General features: G+C 52.0%; 1 protein-coding gene across 1 annotated transcript in view; it reads right to left on the reverse strand.

The window, feature by feature from the left end:
• The window catches only part of CEP43 (centrosomal protein 43), a 28,469-nt gene that overhangs the window by 1,777 nt on the left and 9,057 nt on the right, over positions 1 to 17,635 (reverse strand). The window contains exons 6-12 of the mRNA XM_077757387.1: positions 17,335 to 17,415; positions 14,978 to 15,037; positions 7,240 to 7,466; positions 5,644 to 5,756; positions 3,846 to 3,914; positions 1,589 to 1,628; positions 696 to 792 (exon numbers count right to left, since the gene is read on the reverse strand). Coding sequence (XP_077613513.1) covers positions 696 to 792; positions 1,589 to 1,628; positions 3,846 to 3,914; positions 5,644 to 5,756; positions 7,240 to 7,466; positions 14,978 to 15,037; positions 17,335 to 17,415 — 687 coding nt within the window. The remainder of the gene's footprint in view (positions 1 to 695; positions 793 to 1,588; positions 1,629 to 3,845; positions 3,915 to 5,643; positions 5,757 to 7,239; positions 7,467 to 14,977; positions 15,038 to 17,334; positions 17,416 to 17,635) is intronic.

The following is a 17,635-nucleotide window of genomic DNA, read 5'->3' on the forward strand; positions in this document are numbered from 1 at the left end:
CCCTTTCAACGGGCTCCTGCGTGCGGCCATCCCCTGGCAGTCATGGGCACTCGGGGAACGCCCCTCCCGCGGACGGCAACGTTCACCTCCTGCCGGGGCACCTCTGGCCTGAGAGGCGCTCCCCTGACCCAGAGCCGCCTCCGTGGCGCTGCCGGGACGGTGGAGACGCCGCCTCTCATCTCCCACGGAGCACGTGCCTGCCCGGTATCCGCAGGACGGCCTCCCACGTCTCCCACGTGCACAGCCTGCCGCCCGCCTGCCGCCCCGCCCCCTCCGGGCTTCTGCTCCAGCCCCCGCCTGCCTGAGACGCAGCTCCACCTCCTCCTTCCCGGTGCCCTCGCGCCCGCGCCCGCGCCCGCGCCTCGCCTGACTTCTCGTGCCTCTACGTCTGCACCCCCGAGGCGGTCAGTTCTGGCTCCACGTCCGGCCCACCGTGGCCCTCCTACCCTCATGGCAACCGAGGCCCCGCCACAGGGCACAGGGGCCCCGCAGCAGGCGGTGACCCCGCAGCGGCCGGCAAGAGCCACTACAGACTCCTGGAAGCCATTCTTTTTGACGTGGGCCAAGCAGCTGTCATGTCACAATTTTCCACTATTTTCCTCCTAATCCGTGTACATTCTTTTAAAGCTTTACAGCAAATTAAGGCAGCAGACACAGGCACAAAGAGCATTCTATGGGAGGCGCTAGCACCATACTTTATCGCTGGTGTTGATGTCATCGATCTCCACAGAAAGATCTTCTTCGATCTCTTCACCAATACTTAGCTCACTTTTTTCTGAGCGATGGCTGGTACTAGTTTGTGAGAAAGAAAAATCAAGACCACCAAATATAAACATTTAAATAAAGTATTAAGTACCATTAACTTCGTACCTATTATCTCACCTCATCCTTAATATAACTTATCGAGGGCAATAGAAACGGGAAGTCAATTTAAGAGAAGAGAAAACTAAGGTCCATGATGGTGACTATGGTCACAATATCAGGTAAAAGCACAAGCCCAGATTTTTAAAATTTCATCTGTGAATCATGCCACCTCTCAAAAAAACTGTATGACAAATCACTGTTAAAAACCAAAATACAAATTCCCAATTGGAGGGAAAGAAAACCCTGTCAATCACATAAAATTCTCCGACTCTAAAATTTTTGTCATATCCACAATTATTTCCAAACCATTAGGCAACTCACAGATTCTATTATCGTCATGCACATAAAAAGTCATCTGAACAAAATACTGTGCTCTGTCATCTGAATGAGACCACTAACTGCAGAGGGCAGTGTCTTAGGCATGCATCCACACCCTCCACGGGCTGTGGGAGCACGTGGACCAGGGCCACCTGACGCCTCTGGGCGACTGTGTCTGTTCTTATCAAGTTTCCTGAACGTGACGAATTTGTTCACATTCTAATGCAAAACCAAACCATGCTCCAAAGTGCAGGGTATAATTCTGGATTAACTATCTTTGATTCATCTGCAATCAATGTGAACGAGAGAGTCCAATACACTAAAATAAGCACAAGTGGCATTCCATCACATTTTCCTGTATCACAAATTGTTTACAATTTCTTTGTGGCCCAACTATTTTTCTCACCTGTTAAAATCATCAACATAATCATCTTCTTCTCCAGTCCCTGGAAGTTTCAGAAAAGATGGGTTACATTTACATCTGCACGCTTTACGCCATATCTACAATTACACACACTCTTCCTTCAGGAAATCGCCAGGATTAGAAATGTTTTTACCATATAGAACCTGAAAGCAAGGATCAAATAAACTACTTAAGACGTAACAAAATGTCATTCGTAAGATGTGGTTAATACCCAGTCTTGTACTCCAAGTACCCGAAAGGTGAATCACATTGTATGTTTATTATCTGTAAAGTCATCTGATATTAAAATGGTATCAAACACAACGGGAGACCTCAAAAGCAGGTTATCATGAGCTCCCTATTGTTGCCTCACGATCAGTGAGTTCGAGCCCCGCGTCGGGCTCTGTGCTGACAGCTGGGAGCCTGGAGCCTGCTGCGGATTCTGTGTCTCCCTCTCTCTCTGAGCCTCCCCCACTCACACTCTCTCTCAAAAATAAATAAACATTAAAATAATAAAATATAATAACATCTAGTTAGGGCTCTTGGTTAATGTACCAGGATTTTACGATCCGTGTGACCTCAGGCAACTTACTTAACCTGATTCTCATCTGCAAAGATGAGGAGGATAATAAACCCAAGCTCACAGAGTAAGATTTAAATAAAACCACTTCTTGGTACAGTGCCAAGCGCATCGTCACTACCATCATTATTATCCTAGGCTGATCCACTAACATTCATACATTACTTTTTAAATGTTTTTTATTTATTTCTAAGAGAGAGAGAGAGCGTGAGCAGGGGAGATTCAGAGAGAGAGGGAGACACAGAATCGGAAGCAGGCTCCAGGCTCTGAGCTGTCAGCACAGAGCCCGACGCAGGGCTCGAACCCACGAACCGTGAGATCATGACCTGAGCCCAAGTTGGATGCTTAACCGACTGAACCACCCAGGCGCCCCCCATACATTACTTAGAACACAGATAATTCTATAAATTCACGATGAAAATAAAAACAAACAGAAAGCAATACGGTTGCAATACCATCAAACAAAACTAAACAGAAATGCTTATTTACACGGAACCCTAACATCCGGATGGGACGGAAGGAACCAAACCTCAGCTGGCCATCCCTCCGTCTTCCCCGGGGTAACACCCGCAAGCGCAGCACGATGACGGCATGGTCCCCAGTGGAAGGCGAGGCGAAGCAGCGGACCCCTGGTCCCCAGCTGGCACCTGCAGAGCGGCCGGGCCCCTTCCCTCACCAAGGAGAGCTCTCAGCGCCCCCTCCTCACAGGCAGGCTGGGGCTGCCCTGGCTTTGACAGAAAGCAGGGCCGTCACAGAGAAGCGGGACGGCTGGTGGTGCAGGTGGGACGGAAGGAGAAGCAGGCAGGGCTGGGGCAGGGCAGGAGCAGGGCAAGTGTAGGGGTGGAGCAGGTGTAGGGGCAGGGGTAGNCTGCCGGGAACCGGGACTGAGCCCCTCCCAGGGAAGGACGGCGGACGGAGGGCGCAGCAGGCCCACGCAGCATCACAGCTGCAGGGTCACAGGGTCACAGGGTCACAGGCGGCAGCCAGGGGCGCGTCCAGGCTGCTGCTGCAGGGGAGCCGAGACACCGACAGAGGCAGCTGGCCCTCACGAGGCAGGGGACGTTCTCTCAGGTCCGCGAGCACCTTACAAGGAGGTGGGTGCCGCCAGCGCCAGCGGACAGGCCGGGACGGGACCCGCTCGCCTCCGCCTGGCTCACCACCGGGGCCCCGGCTGCCATCTCACCTGCGCCCACCTGCTCCCAAACTCAAGTCCTCTCCACTCGCTGGGATGTTCTCCACAGCAGGGAGGGCATGATGGCCGGGCCCTGGCGCCCACCCAGCGCTCAGACCCGGGGAAGCGCACGTCATGCAGGGAGGGAAGAGTGGCCACACACAGAGCGCGGGCCGAACCATTTCTGCCAGTCCCTCCTGAGCGGGGTGCGCCCCATGGACGCCCACCCCCAGCGCCCAGAGAAGGGACTCAGCCTTTTCGGTCTGCGCTGAAACGTCTCTGCTTCGCGCTCACCCATCTGGTCTTGGCAGAGGAGTCACCCACCTCCCAGGCGAGGCCCCCCGCCTGCCTGGTGAGGGCAGGCCCACCTCCCGCCGGTGAACACCCCGGTGACTGCCGGGCGCCCGGTCAGGAGGCACTCACTGGAGGCTAAGCTCTGCATTTCAGATTTTATTCTAAAACATAATGGTCTTCAGCCCATCAAGACTAAAAACGGGAAACTGAGTTACCTAATCCAAGTGATCCAACTTTATCACTGACCAACTTCAGATCTTTCAAAACCGTGTTTCCTCTTTTACCTGTGGAGAAAAACAGCCACAGGGGGCTGACTTAGAACACAGCAGTCTCTAAGCCATATCATTGTTTTTTCCACTATAGGATTTATGCCTAAAACGTAATAACCAAAAACTAAGAATTACAAACTCTGATTGATGACTGCTCACATCACGCATCGCATCCCCTTTTTAACCACACGATGCCGTTCTTTACTGAAATCTGACCGTCCAAGCGATGGATTTCTGGCCTAACAATATCACCATCTATAAAAACTCTCACTGGGTATGAACTCATGCACTACAGTTAATTATTCTCATCAATTTTATTTTCTTCAATTTTGCTTTAATTCAACTGCTATTTCATTTACCAAATTGATTATTTTTTCAGTCCTAAGTGCTCGATGTCCTCTCCAAGTCATTATTCTCTACTCGCTATTAAGAGTGACCTGAGCATGACCCGCTAAATTCTCACTGCGGGTGGGGCCACAGTCACAGACGTGTGGCCAGTCAGGGGACGGCTAAAGGCCACACATCATCCCCTTCACGAAGCCCGGGAGATCCCACAGCTGCATCACCTGATATAAACAGGTTAGTAAACACTGCAAAATTATGCAAAATCACACCATTTCCTAATAAAGATCTGCTTTTGAGAAAACGTTCTCCAAAAAAGGCACATTTATGGTCTAAAACACTGTCAATTAAATCTCAGTAAACCACCCTCACCTGCACATGTCTACACTTAAAGGCTACGCTTTTAAATCCTGTCTCGTCACCATCTGCGTGTGGGAAGGGGCAGGAGGGTGGACTGGGCAGGGACGTGGTTTCCACGTCTAGCAATCCGCCTCTCTGGTACGTGGAAAAAGAAGTCAGAGGGGCGCCGGGGTGGCTATGTCGGTTAAGTGTCCGACTTCGGCTCAGGTCACGATCTCATGGTTCAGGAGTTTGAGCCCCACATCGGGCTCTGTGCTGACAGCTCAGAGCCTGGACCCTGCCTCAGATTCTGTGTCTCCCTCTCTCTCTGACCCTCCCCTGCTCACACTGTCTCTCTCTCTCAGAAATAAAGAAAAACATTAAAAAAAAAAAAGGAGATCAGATTCAGATTCCAAATAATGAAATCTTGCCATTTGCAATGATATGGGTGGAGCCAGAGTGTGAGGCTAAGTGAGGAAAGTCAGACGGGTGTGGAGTTGAAGAATCAAGAGGAACGAGCAAAAGGAGAGAAGGGTCAGACTCTGAACTGCAGAGCACACAATGATGGTCCCCGGGGCGGGGGCTGAAACGGGGCGTTAGAGTCAATGCATCATGGTGAAAAAATATATAAATTTAGAAAATCACACGCACACAACGATGCCAACATCCAATGCACACAAAAGCTACCCCAGCTCCAAATCCCTGGAGGGAGAATAGTGTAGCTTTCCTATGATGATTACTTCGGTATCACAGGATCTATAAAGCAAATTCCTAAAAATTAATTGAATCTAAATCCTACCTGAGTCCATCTAAATGCCCAACAAGGGGGAAAGGACTTAAAAAATGACACGGTTACTAGAGAAGGCAGCTACCAAGTCCGTTTCCTGACAGTGTTCTGACGGCGTGGGAAAGGCAGAACCCAACCCACGAGGCGAATGTGACCACAGTAAAGGAAACGTCTCGGGTGAAGTTACAGGCTGTAGTTTTCTGGAAAGTACACGATGATCACATAGACCTAAGCGGAGAACCCCCGGCGCCCGTACTCGAGGTCGGCATCACTCACTTTCGGAGTCCTTCCTGGAGGGGGCGGCTGTCAGGGAGCTGCGTCCGCAGCTCAGGGGGGGCGCGTCCGAGAGCGAGGCAAGGCTGCCAGCGGGCTTGCTGGGCTCGTTTCTCCTGGCAACGAACAAGTGCGCGGTCACGTCACGGCCGCCGCCGGGGGGTCAAGAACACGCCGCTCATAGACCCGCACGTCCACATGGCCAGGGAGCGGGGAGGGGTCTACTCACCTCGCTCGGGCTGTCGGAGGTCTTACAAATCCAACTGCTCTCCATCCCCTTCAGGGTCTGTGATTTTTGTCAGAAGCGGGCGAGGGGCGGCAGAGGCCACCTCCTCAGCAGTCCCCCCTCCCCAGCCCTGCCTGCGCCCACCCACCGAGGCAGGAACCTTCACAGGCTGCTACTGTCACCCCTGCCAAGCGCACTCGCTTGCTCCTCCAGGAAGACCAGCCTCTCCCCTGCACACCAGTCCCCTCCCTGCTAACACTGCTCTCAGCAGACGTGCGCACGGCGCACTCTGGTTTTCTCCCCGCCCCTCACACCCCTGTATAACACAACTCACCTGGAGAGCACTCCCCACCTACAACCCACCCCCATCCTTTCCCGAACCTGCTCTGATCCACCCCTCACCCTGCAGCCCGCCCCCAGGATCCCCGTCACCCCTGCCTCTGCGCTGCTAAGAGCAATGGCTGACTTTCAGGATTCACTCCCTCATCCTTCAAGGACACCTCTCTGCCTCCCCTGGGTCCCTTCCCTCTTCCTCCTCCTCCCCTCACTGACTTCCAGGGGCCACAGTGCTGCTTCCCAGGTGACCTCCGCTGGCGGCAGGAGTAAAGCGGAGACCTCCCCCCCAACCTCACTGCGCCTCTAGCCCAGGCCTCTCCCCTAGTGCCCGTCAGACCCCTTCCCGGCTGCCTTCGGCCCGACCTCCGCAGCAGCCCCCTCCCACCCTGATGTGCCAGGGTGAGCTGTGGACAGTCACCGCCCGCCCGTGCGGCCTGGCCCTGCCTCCACTCCTCACCTGTCAGTGGGGTTTCCAACCTCGCAGCTGTTCGTGGACAACCCCGGACCCCCCCCCCGCAAGGTCACTTGTCCAATGCTGACCAGCCAACCCGTTTGGGTCCAGCCTCTAAGTGCGGCCCCCAAACCACCCACTTCTCACCACTTCTGTCGTCACCTCTCACCCAGCTAATCCTGATCACTTCCCAGGGGGACACCGAGCGGCCAGGTGGCCCCGTCACTCTCCCTAAGGTCGAAGCCACACTCTTGCTATGATCGGCACGGGGCCCCCCCAAATGCACGAGAGCACAAGCTTCTGGAGACAGGCACCCTGTCTGTGCCCAGGCTGCCCCACCCCCTCCCAGAAACGGTGCCTGGCCCATGACGGGCACTCGGTACGCGGCCACCAGCGAAAATGGGCAACATCCAGGTTTTCACCGTTCAGGACTGTCTCACAACACCGAAGGCCTTAATGACACAAAATCAGATCTACATGCTCAATAATTACAGACGCATTAGTAGCTCTTTTTTAAAATATGAAATACTTGGAAATTATATTTTTAAGCCTCTAGCTGGATAATGCAAAAACACGGTTTACTCACCAACCATAAGTTTTTTCTGGTTTAGGAATGGGATCATCAAAGAAAGAGTCCCCTTCCATATCCTCTTCATCTGGACAAAGACCAGCTTTGTCTTTGACATCTAGACTTTTGTTACTTAGGAAAGAGCCAATTTTTGTTTCGTGGGTCAGCAAGTGGAGGCTGCTTTTGCTCTTTGGTTCTGAGGAAGAGACACTCGTGTCACTCTGACTGGCCTCATTGTTGGCCTTCTAGAAAACAGAATGGGAAAGAGAAGAGGTCTCCTTGGTGAAATAAAACACTAATAAGCTATTTTACATAATAAAACATCACATCTGATGTGACCACCATGCACAAATATCTGTGTGTGTGTGTGTGTTTGTGTGTGCGCGCGCGTGCATGTGTGAGGAGGGAATCTTACAGATGCATGAAGGGCTCATCCCCACTCACGACATGGCTAACTTCCAAAGGAGAGAACGTCAAAAGTAATGTGTTCATACCCTTCCTCTCCCGCCTAAATGGAAGTATCTCTGCTATCCCGTTTATAAACAACTTCTGCACCTCCTCTTGCACGTACACCACTGCTTGCAAAGTTCTCTTACATCAGTAAGTTGCCATTTTGCAAAAAGGAGAAGGGACAGCGGGTAAAGAAGGGAGGTCAGGTTACATAAATGAACCGAGTATAAAAGCACTCATCAGGGAAAACAGCACTTTTCCACCATGCCGGTGCCTATGCAACAGGCATCAAGGTGAGGAACGCCCTCCCCACCACCCCCGTCTGTGAGGTGAGGGACGCCCTCCCCACCACCCCCGTCTGTGAGGTGAGGGACGCCCTCTCCACCACCCCATCTCTGAGGCGAGGTGAGGGACACCCTCTCCACTGCCCCCGTCTCTGAGGCGAGGTGAGTGACACCCTCTCCACCACCCCGTCTCTGAGGTGAGGTGAGGGACGCCCTCTCCAACACCCCCGTCTCTGAGGTGAGGTGAGGGACACCCTCTCCACCGCCCTCTCTACCGCCCTCATCCCTGAGGCGAGGTGAGGGACGCCCTCTCCACCACCCCGTCTCTGAGGCGAGGTGAGGGACACCCTCTCCTCCGCCCCCATCTGTGAGGCAGACTTGCTGCTGAAAGCACTGGTCTGAATCCAGACCCCCCGGTAACAACCCAATCCACACTTCTTCACACATCCGTGGATGTGCAGACCACACATGCGTCTGCGCGCCTCAAACCGTACAAAGCCCTCAAGTACTTTTACTCCCGTCCTGCCCATCGGGTGACACCGGCACAAAGCAGCACGCTACAGTTTCCTGTTTTTCGGTTGGCCTTCATCTGCACAACCTCATTTTACTCCAACCTCGGTCATATTTCCTTCTGCGCTTAGACATGTCTATGTCAACAACAGACACAAACCATACTAGCGGCAACACAAGTAGCTAACATTTCTGAAAAGCCTTCAAATCTTTCCCCCGGTGATCTCCTCTTCATCCTCAAAAGTGGGGGGGGTGGGGGGGAGTGCAGGGGGCAGGGTCTGTCTCCCCTGCTGATACAGAAAAGGAGGCATACAGATGTTTTGGTCACTTGCCAAGGTCCCCAGAAAGTTCAAGGGTCAAGCCAACACTAAAGTCTGATTTCAGCGATTAGCTCTTAACACATGTCATGCTATTAGGTTGAATCATAGGATTTTGCAGCCTTGTTGCAGTTCACACGGACAACTTCCCCAGACTCGGCTTTGGCACCGCAGAGGGCAGTGATGCGGGTGAGGCCTGGACGTGTGTAAGAGGCTCTCCCATGCGTGGATGGGGAAGGCATCCGTGCTCTACTGCCAACCACATAAGCCTAAAGAACTATGGGGGCGCCTGGGTGGCTCAGTTGGTTAAGCGTCCGACTTCGGCTCAGGTCATGATCTCACGATTTGTGGGTTCAAGCCCCGCGTCGGGCTCTGTGCTGACAGCTCAGAGCCTGGAACCTGCTTTCCTGGTCTGGAGACCTGGATTCTGTGTCTCCCTCTCTCTGCCCCTCCCCTGCTTGTGCTCTGTCTCTCTCTCTCTCTCTCTCTCTCAAAATAGAGTGGCGTTTTCCAGACCTGACGGCTGCTGGGAGTTGAGAGGCGGTGTGTAGAGCGGAGAGAGGGGAGCGGGGAAGCCGTGAGGACAGCGCTCCCACAGGACGCACCTTCGGCACGTGCACAGACAGGGTGGAGCGTGTGTGTGTTTAAAACACAGGTTTCCGCCTCTACACGAGCCAGAGGCCGTGATTAGCGGACACCAGGCAGGACACATGCTACACGGTTTAGGGCCTTGTCCAGAGCCGCACGTTCCAGAAGTTACTGATGTAGTTAAATTAATTCTTGTAAACGAGATGCCTGGAAAAGTAAACGCCAACTTATCCTCCTTCAGACGACACAGGGCACTTTCAAACAGCAGAAACGTTTCACAATCTCCCAACCACTTTCTCGAAGTTCTCCGTGTGATCCAGTATGGAGAGGCATCAGCCACCTACATGTTCCTCAGATTCGTGCCCGATTGTCATTTATGATCTACAAGTACTTAAAAATGGACTTATGTGTTTTCAAAGACATACACATTTGGAAATAAATACCCAGACTCTTGTGATATTTAAACCCATTTACACTGAGAGAGACACACACACACTCTTTCAAAACACTCCTGGAAAATTCAAAAGGACGAAGCAGTATGAAATAAAACAGGACGTAAATGTAAAGCAACTTAACCAAACAATAATCATTCCAATAAGGTCTCTCTTCCCCGTGAATTCACGTCATAACCTACGTGACAGAACTTCAGTCCACATGCTGACCCACAACACTCAGCAGCTCCTCTCCGGCCACGGCGGCCTGTAACAGGTCTCGGCGGTGTCGCCGGTGTGGGCACACACAGGCATGAAGACTAGTTGTAGGAAGACAAGTTTGAGGACAGGTGGCTCTGATGTTCGCCACAATACGGATTTCTAAAAGTAATAATCAGTTGTTTTAAACCCATAGTTCTAGCTATCTACAGGGTAATATTTAAAAACACTGCATCCGCTTTGGAACTGTTCTCAAAATCCATTTCTAAGCCACACAGGAACGTGTCATTCTAACTGTGACTGTTCCCAAAGGATTATTACTCAACTGGGTTACTAATCACTAAACTTAATTCCCAGTCACCTTTACTGTTAGGAAACAACCCACACTGAGAGAAGGATTTATCAAGACATCTACAGATCAGCACAAAAGTATACAGAACTTTAGAAACAACTTCCATGCAGGAAACGCAAGTCTTTTGAGCAAGGAGAAATCCAGTCATGAGGCGTTCCCCAGAATCTGTTTAAACAACCCCTATCGGGGTTAAGACGAGTCTTCGTCCTCCACATGTGAACCCAGTCACTAGGGTCCCCGTCACGTAGATGTGGGCAGACTGGACACACTGGAGGAATCAGAGCAGCTAGAACTGAGCATCGTTTGTAGCAAAGAAGCGTAACAACAACAAGAAAACCCCTCGCCGATGCCTCGGAACTTACTCCCCATACAGGCTCAGAGGCTTCGCAGTTGTGACGGGTTAACCGTGTCTCCCCGGAAGGGGCCCCGTTACCCTGGGCCGTGCCCCCAATTACGCACTGGGTGATGACAGGTGGGACTGGTCACGACGGCTCAGGCTGCACAAGGCAGGCCTAGCATCCCCACAGGGGTCACCGGGGAGGACCGTGTGGGCACCCCGCAGGGACGCGCCCGGGACCAGGAACACGGTGTCCTCACAGCCCGCGGAGGAACCGCTCCTGTGGGCACCCTTGTTTCACAGCTGCCGCCTCCCAGAACCAGGCGACAGAAATGCTTGCTGTTCAGGCCACCGTGTGTGCGGCACCTCGTCACAGCAGCCTGCAGGGGCTGTTTATAAGAACTGACACCTCTCGGGGCACCTGGGGGGCTCAGTCAGTTATGGGTCCAACTTCAGCTCAGGTCATGATCTCACAGTTTGTGGGTTCGAGCCCCGCATCAGGCTCTGTGCTGATGGCCCAGAGCCTGTTTCAGATTCTGTGTCTCCCTCTCTCTCTCTGACCCTTCCCTGCTCACACTGTCTCTCTTTCTCTCAGAAATAAATAAAACATTAAAAAAAATCTAAAAAAAAAGAACTGACACCTCTCATAAAGGTCTGTCCTTTCACAGAAGCTGCTGACCAGCACGGAAGCAGCCATAAAGTGCCCTGGACCAACCTCAAGGCTGATAATTTTCACAGTAAGTTACAGTAAAGTTGCAAGAGAGTTTTAGGATATATCTAATTTTCTACAAGCATATTTACACATTTAGATTTCAGTCATTTCTAGATGAAGAAAATTAGCATCACAGAGAAGAAAGTTTCACAGTGAAAATAACTAATTTTCCAGAAGCCAAAAAAAAAAAAAGTATCTTCTCATTTAATCTGCACTTAATGTGCACCGCTCATGACACAGAAACATCACAGCTAAGGAAATAACACAGTTTTGCAAAAATATTTTTAAAAAACCTGTGAATATGAATTCCCTTCCTCACCCAGGCCTCAGGCTCCCCTGCTCTGCTTCCCACCTTGCCAGAGGCCGTTCTTTGACCCAAGATTTAAAGAATTTTACTACAGCCGTAAGACATATTTAGAACTGATTCACCTAGAAAATAACACTGTGTGATTCTAAAGCCACAAAACAAACATTTAAACTCCTCTAAAAACTTTTTCTAAAAAACTCTGTCCCTATGATCCACAGACAATCTGTAATTCCTGCAGATGCACCGACTCTCTGGCTCTGAAAACAGACTTGAAAATGAGCCTCTGCACCAGGCTCCACCCTCCCAGGGCCAGCCAGCAGCTCGGGGGCCGGCAGACGAGCGCCTGGCTGGCCGTCCGCTCTGGAATCTGAAGTGGCCACTTTCCTGTTAATTTTTTTTAATGTTTAATTTTAAAAATTTTTAAATGTTTTTTTTTATTTCTGAGAGAGAGAGAGAGAGAGAGAGTCAGAGAGAGAGGGAGACACAGAATCTGAAGCAGCTCCAGGCTCTGAGCTGTCAGCACAGAGCCCAACATGGGGCTCAAACCCATGAACTGTGAGATCATGACCTGAGCTGAAGTTGGATGCTTAACCGACTGAGCCTCCCAGGCTCACCAATGTTTGTTTATTTTTGAGAGAGAAGGAGAGACGGCATGAGCAGGGGAGGGTCGGAGAGAGAGGGAGACACAGAATCCAAAGCAGGTTCCAGGCTCTGAGCTGGCTGTCAGCGCAGAGCCTGACATCCACTCAGGAGGGGGCGGAGTGTGTGTGTGTGTGTGAGTGTGTAAGGGGGTGACAGTCTGTGGTTACCTAGAAACCCCCAAGGAAAGTGCGAAGATGCAGAACACGCCCTCCCCACCCCCAAACCTACCCACCTTGCCATCTTCACCCCTGCCCTCATCCCTGCCCTCAATCGATGTCACACAGGGCTGATCCCAGAATTTTGAAAACAAGAAATAACAATTAAGAAGCATCCTTTTTTAAGAACTTGAGAAGCAAAAAACACAACTCAACACACACTAGATTTAAAACCTGAAAACTGATCTCAAAGGGATGATCTTTCCTATTACGTTTAACGTGATGAGAGAAAGCCTCTTCATCTAAACACTACAGACAAAATCATCTCACATGTTAACAAAATGAAGCTAGCAGAACCTACCAGGCTGTCTGGTACCACAACGGGTACCAGTTCACGGGGACAGAAGGGCTTACAAGGAAACAGAAGAACAGACGGCGCTCTGAGGGGGGGGTCACCATACACCTGGGACGTTTACCGAAACGCCCTCCCACCGAAGACCCCTCCTCCCAGGACACCAATTCCCCGGCCACCCTCGACTGTCTCACAGAGCAGTGCAGAACCCTCCCGCTTCCTGCGGGCAGAGGCACACGACCCGTCCACGCCCCCTGCTCAGCGCCGGGCTCTCCTGCCGCTCCGATCATGGTCCCCGTGCTGGCTCATGTGGGGGGGGCTGCACGACAGCCTTGCACCCTGGGAAAGGCCACCTTGCTAACCCATAAAGGGCACAATGCTGACGACCGCAGGCGGCTCGGTATCTGATTACTAAGATGTTAAAAATGTTAGGATACTAAGGACGCTGGAAACGTACCGCACGCGCAAGGCAAAGCGTAGGCAGAGGACCGAGCGCTAAGGGCCCACCTGTGGGGCTGGAAGCGGGGATGCGGGTGCAAGACAGGCTTAGAAGGCAATTCAGGAACAAGATCAAGGACAGGGGGGAAAGGGTTTCGAAGTCACTGAGTATCTTCGTTCAGGATACAAAAATGAAATAAAAGGGGCCCGACTGAGCACCTCCGATCCGGGGCATGGGCCTGCTCCGATTCCTCAGTCCCCCCCAAGGTCGGGGAGCACGGGGCCTGCGCTGCAGACTGACAGGTAGTGTCCAGGCCCCCACGGCTGCCTCTCACTGCGAAGTGAAAATTCATCTTTTAACGTGCTCTGGGTCTATGTATAGACCTCATCAAAGTGTCTGAACCAATCAGATTAGATGAAAATTTAATACTATGAAATGTGCTTTTAACTTTCTTAAAAAGTCCAACAAATTGGTTAAATGTATCTTTAAAAAAAATATGCTGTTTTATATTCTTAGCCATCTTTCTTAAGATGGGTGTCACCTCTCCAGTGCGAACTGCCACCTGTTTGGGTGGGGACCACAGCGAGTGTGTCCGGCCCGCAGCACTTAACACGGTGACGTGCGCTGCGTACGTGTTCGAACGCACTTGCCAAACGCCACTCTGACACATCTTCTCACGTAGTAATACATGGGGAAGGGGAACAAACGCAATACTGGGAACTGACCTCCGAAACCGTGAGAACGGAAGCCAACTAATAGCAAGTACAGGTTTTAAAAAGGCTTTAATTGTGAAGGATTTGACGAGAACGGAAGAACCTCACAGAACTGAGAATTAAACATCTCAAGTACCTCATTCTAAACAAGTGTGAGAACACCTGGGGAGTCGTGAGCTTCTGAGAACTCTGATACTTACATTCTGAAAGCAGCTAATCTACTGGCTTGGCCAATTTTTGTTGTCTTTGGGGGAGGAAGAAAACACAGCCAGGCACAGATCCCCGCAGACTTAGCGCTCCCACCCTGTGCACCCCCACGCGCCCTGTGCACCCCCACGAGCCGGGGCCTGGAAGAAACGCTCATCATCGACGTGCGATGGGCTCATGAGCTGCTGAATGCTGAACACCTTGAACTTATCGAATCGAACTTATCCAAAAAGTAGTCTGCTGTTCTATTTACCGTAGGTGAAAATCCTAACGTTAAGAACAGTATAGGACCATCCAATCAAAAGGAAAATAAACATTTTCAACTTTTGTCTTTTTTTGGACAACAAAGCAAGCAATTCTCGAAGTAAAATCAACAGCACATTTAAAAAACGCAGCAGTATGATTTCACCTGGATAAAAACTGAAAGTCAGATTACTTTTTGTTTCAGGGCCCCACGACGTTATCATAAGTGATGGCAGACACAGAAGTGCAAGCCTGGGCCCGGCAGGGACCCAGGACCCAGGACCCAGGACCCAGGACCCAGGACCCAGGACCCAGCGCCCGGCAGGGACCCAGGACCCAGGACCCAGGACCCGGGACCCAGGACCCAGGACCCAGGACCCAGTGCCCGGCAGGGACCCGGGACCCAGGACCCAGGACCCAGCGCCCGGCGGGCGGCCCACGAGCGGGCAGGCTGCTCTGGCGCAGGCTACGTCTCCCCTCTGCCCTCACGCAGGTTACCTTGGCACCAGACTTCCGCCTGCTTGTCTTCTTCTTACCTTGTCCTGTATACCTTGGTATCTGAGCATGAGAATAAAATGACATTTTACCACAAAGTATAAATCTTTAAAAAGACACTAATTCACCACCAAACTAATAAAGTTTCCTATTAGAAGAGTTTGTAAAAATGGAAACCCGAATCAACCAAAAAGTTTCTGTTTTGAAACCCGCTATTTGCTTTTTTCCTCTTTCCTCAACTCTCTTCCTCAAGTGCTTCAACCCACCCGGGACTGCCGTGCCTCATGGCCACTCGGCCACCCGTCCACACCGTGGCCGCAGCCTGCCCCCCGGCAGCTGTGCGGAGCCGCTCCTCCGGGCCCAGGCCGGCCTCCCCAGCGGCCTCCCCCCTTCCTCGGGAGCACACAGCCGAGCTCCCGCAGGTCGGGCTGGCCCCGAGGCTGGACCACGACGTCCCAGGGCCGCCAGTGCCCTCCGTGGGCTCCCGGACTGGTGAGCCACCGGCCCAAAACGATTCAGAGGCCACGAGCCACAAAGGAAAGCTGGCGAGAAGAAGGCGGGGGAAGTACTGACACCCCGAGTGCCTGTCGTCAGCACTCCGGGGAACCGCACCTCCACCGACACGGCCTCCTGCTGACCTGAGTCGGGGCCGCTGCCCCCGGAGCACGAGGGCTGCCCAGCCGGTCACCCTCCACAACGGCGTCAGTGCCCGGGGAGCACGGAGGCGGCGCCCGCCCGCCAGCTGACCTACACGCTCCTCGTCGTACTTCCTAGGCCTCGAAAGTCACTTCTGCGGCCTGAGTAGGAATCGTAAGAGGCTGTGATATCTTACCCTAAAGACACACCACACAGAGAAGCTGGTTCTGCTAATCTGCTTTAGAAAATAATAATTTGCTAAAAAGAGAGCTTCCAAAAAGTTCAGTGCTACGGGGACTGATATTCTGGAAGATGCATTAACTCTGACCCCTTCACAGCCAGTTTGACAGAAAGCAAAGCTGCTTACAAACGCTCAGGTATCTGACAATTCATTTAAAGGGTCTTTGCAAATCTACTCACAGCCTTGTTCTCTGTTCCCGTGGTTACCGCCTCCCATGAGCATCACGGGAAAACCTTCCGCACGGGACAGGCTAACTAGAGCTCAGGGAGAAGGCACCGCTCCCCCCGCTGACGGGCCCTTTCCACGGTGGGAAGCAGCGCCCCAAATCCTCTGGGAACGAAGAGGAGCAACGGCATCAGAGAACCAGCGACAAAACTGCAGGGAGCACTCAGCAGGGAGCACTCAAGGCGTCCGAGAGAGACCTCGCTCTACGACCACCGGACTCTAGAAGCCACCCCATCTGAGCCGCCATCTGCACCCTGCACCCCGCCCTCCGGCGTCTCCCCGACCCTGCGGGCCGGAGAGCAGGGCAACGGCCGGCACAGCCTGGCCCAGTCCCGCCCCGGGCAGGGCTGGACGGTCCCGGCAGAGCACGCTGCGCCCCAACTGCTCATGGGACAGCGTGTTCGTTCCCCCGCGATCCTACTGTCCCTGACTGCACATCCCAGGGTCCCGCTCACTGGTCTCCCCCAGGTGCCACATCCCTGAAAGCAGAAGGCCTAAAGTTTAACAACCCATAACCACCCCCTCACCCCCCCACACACAGGCAGCCAGAGCACTCGTATTTACTCATAAATGCTCCAAACAGCTCGTTAACACAAAACCGTTGTAGTTCACCATTCCAAACTGGTCACCCATCTTCGACAGTCAACACAACAATACTCTGGAACACTAGTCTGGAACCTCGTATCCTCAAGCCAAACATTTATAAATGAAAAATAAGTAAACCTCCTAGTCAACTGAGGAAGGAAATGTTCAAAGTACCAAACTGAGGAAGAAAACATTCAAAGTACCAAATGTGCCCAAAATCTTCCAATTCTGTTACTCAACAGTATATTCCTCTCTAGGAAAATTCAAAACTTTTGAAAATTCAAAATTCACAACACTCCCAACCCAGTGAAATAATCTATAAAAACACAGGCTGCATCAGGGGAAAAGAAACACCGCTGCGAACTTGAGGCGCCCAGGTGGCTTAGTCTGTTAAGCGTCTGACTTTCGCTTGGGTCATGATCTCGCGGTTCGTGGGTTCAAGCCCTGCGTCGGGCTCTGTGCTGACTGCCAGCTCAGAGCCTGGAGCCTGTTCCAGAGTCTGTGACTCCCTCTCTCTCTGACCCTCCCCTGCTCATGCTTGCTCTCTCTCTCTCTCTCTCTCCTAGAAATAAATAAAACATTTAAAAAAAAAAAAAAGCAGCACCGCTGCGAACTCAACAGCACGCGTCGGCCCCACGGCAGGGAGGGAAAGGCGGAGCCCGCGGCCACTCACCTTACTGGGACCGCTGTGGGCGCTCGTCCTGCCCTCCGGTGACTTTGGTGGAGAATGTACGTCAGAGAGATCCAGGGCACCCTAAAACGTTTCAGTTCAAAATTAAAATTAATAACACATAAATATACAAACTATGCCTCAACAGAATTTTAGCATTTAAAACCACTATAGGACGTGATGTTTTTCTAATTAACCAAAGTATTATTAGACTTTCCTCAATTTTACTAAAACAATAGAAACAAAACGAAACACACTTAGATCCTAATCATCAAAGCATTTGGCTCTGTGACCCTGAGCCATC

The sequence above is a fragment of the Crocuta crocuta genome, unplaced genomic scaffold, assembly GCF_008692635.1.
Source record: "Crocuta crocuta isolate KB4526 unplaced genomic scaffold, BGI_CrCroc_1.0 scaffold506, whole genome shotgun sequence".
Lineage (NCBI taxonomy): Eukaryota > Metazoa > Chordata > Mammalia > Carnivora > Hyaenidae > Crocuta > Crocuta crocuta.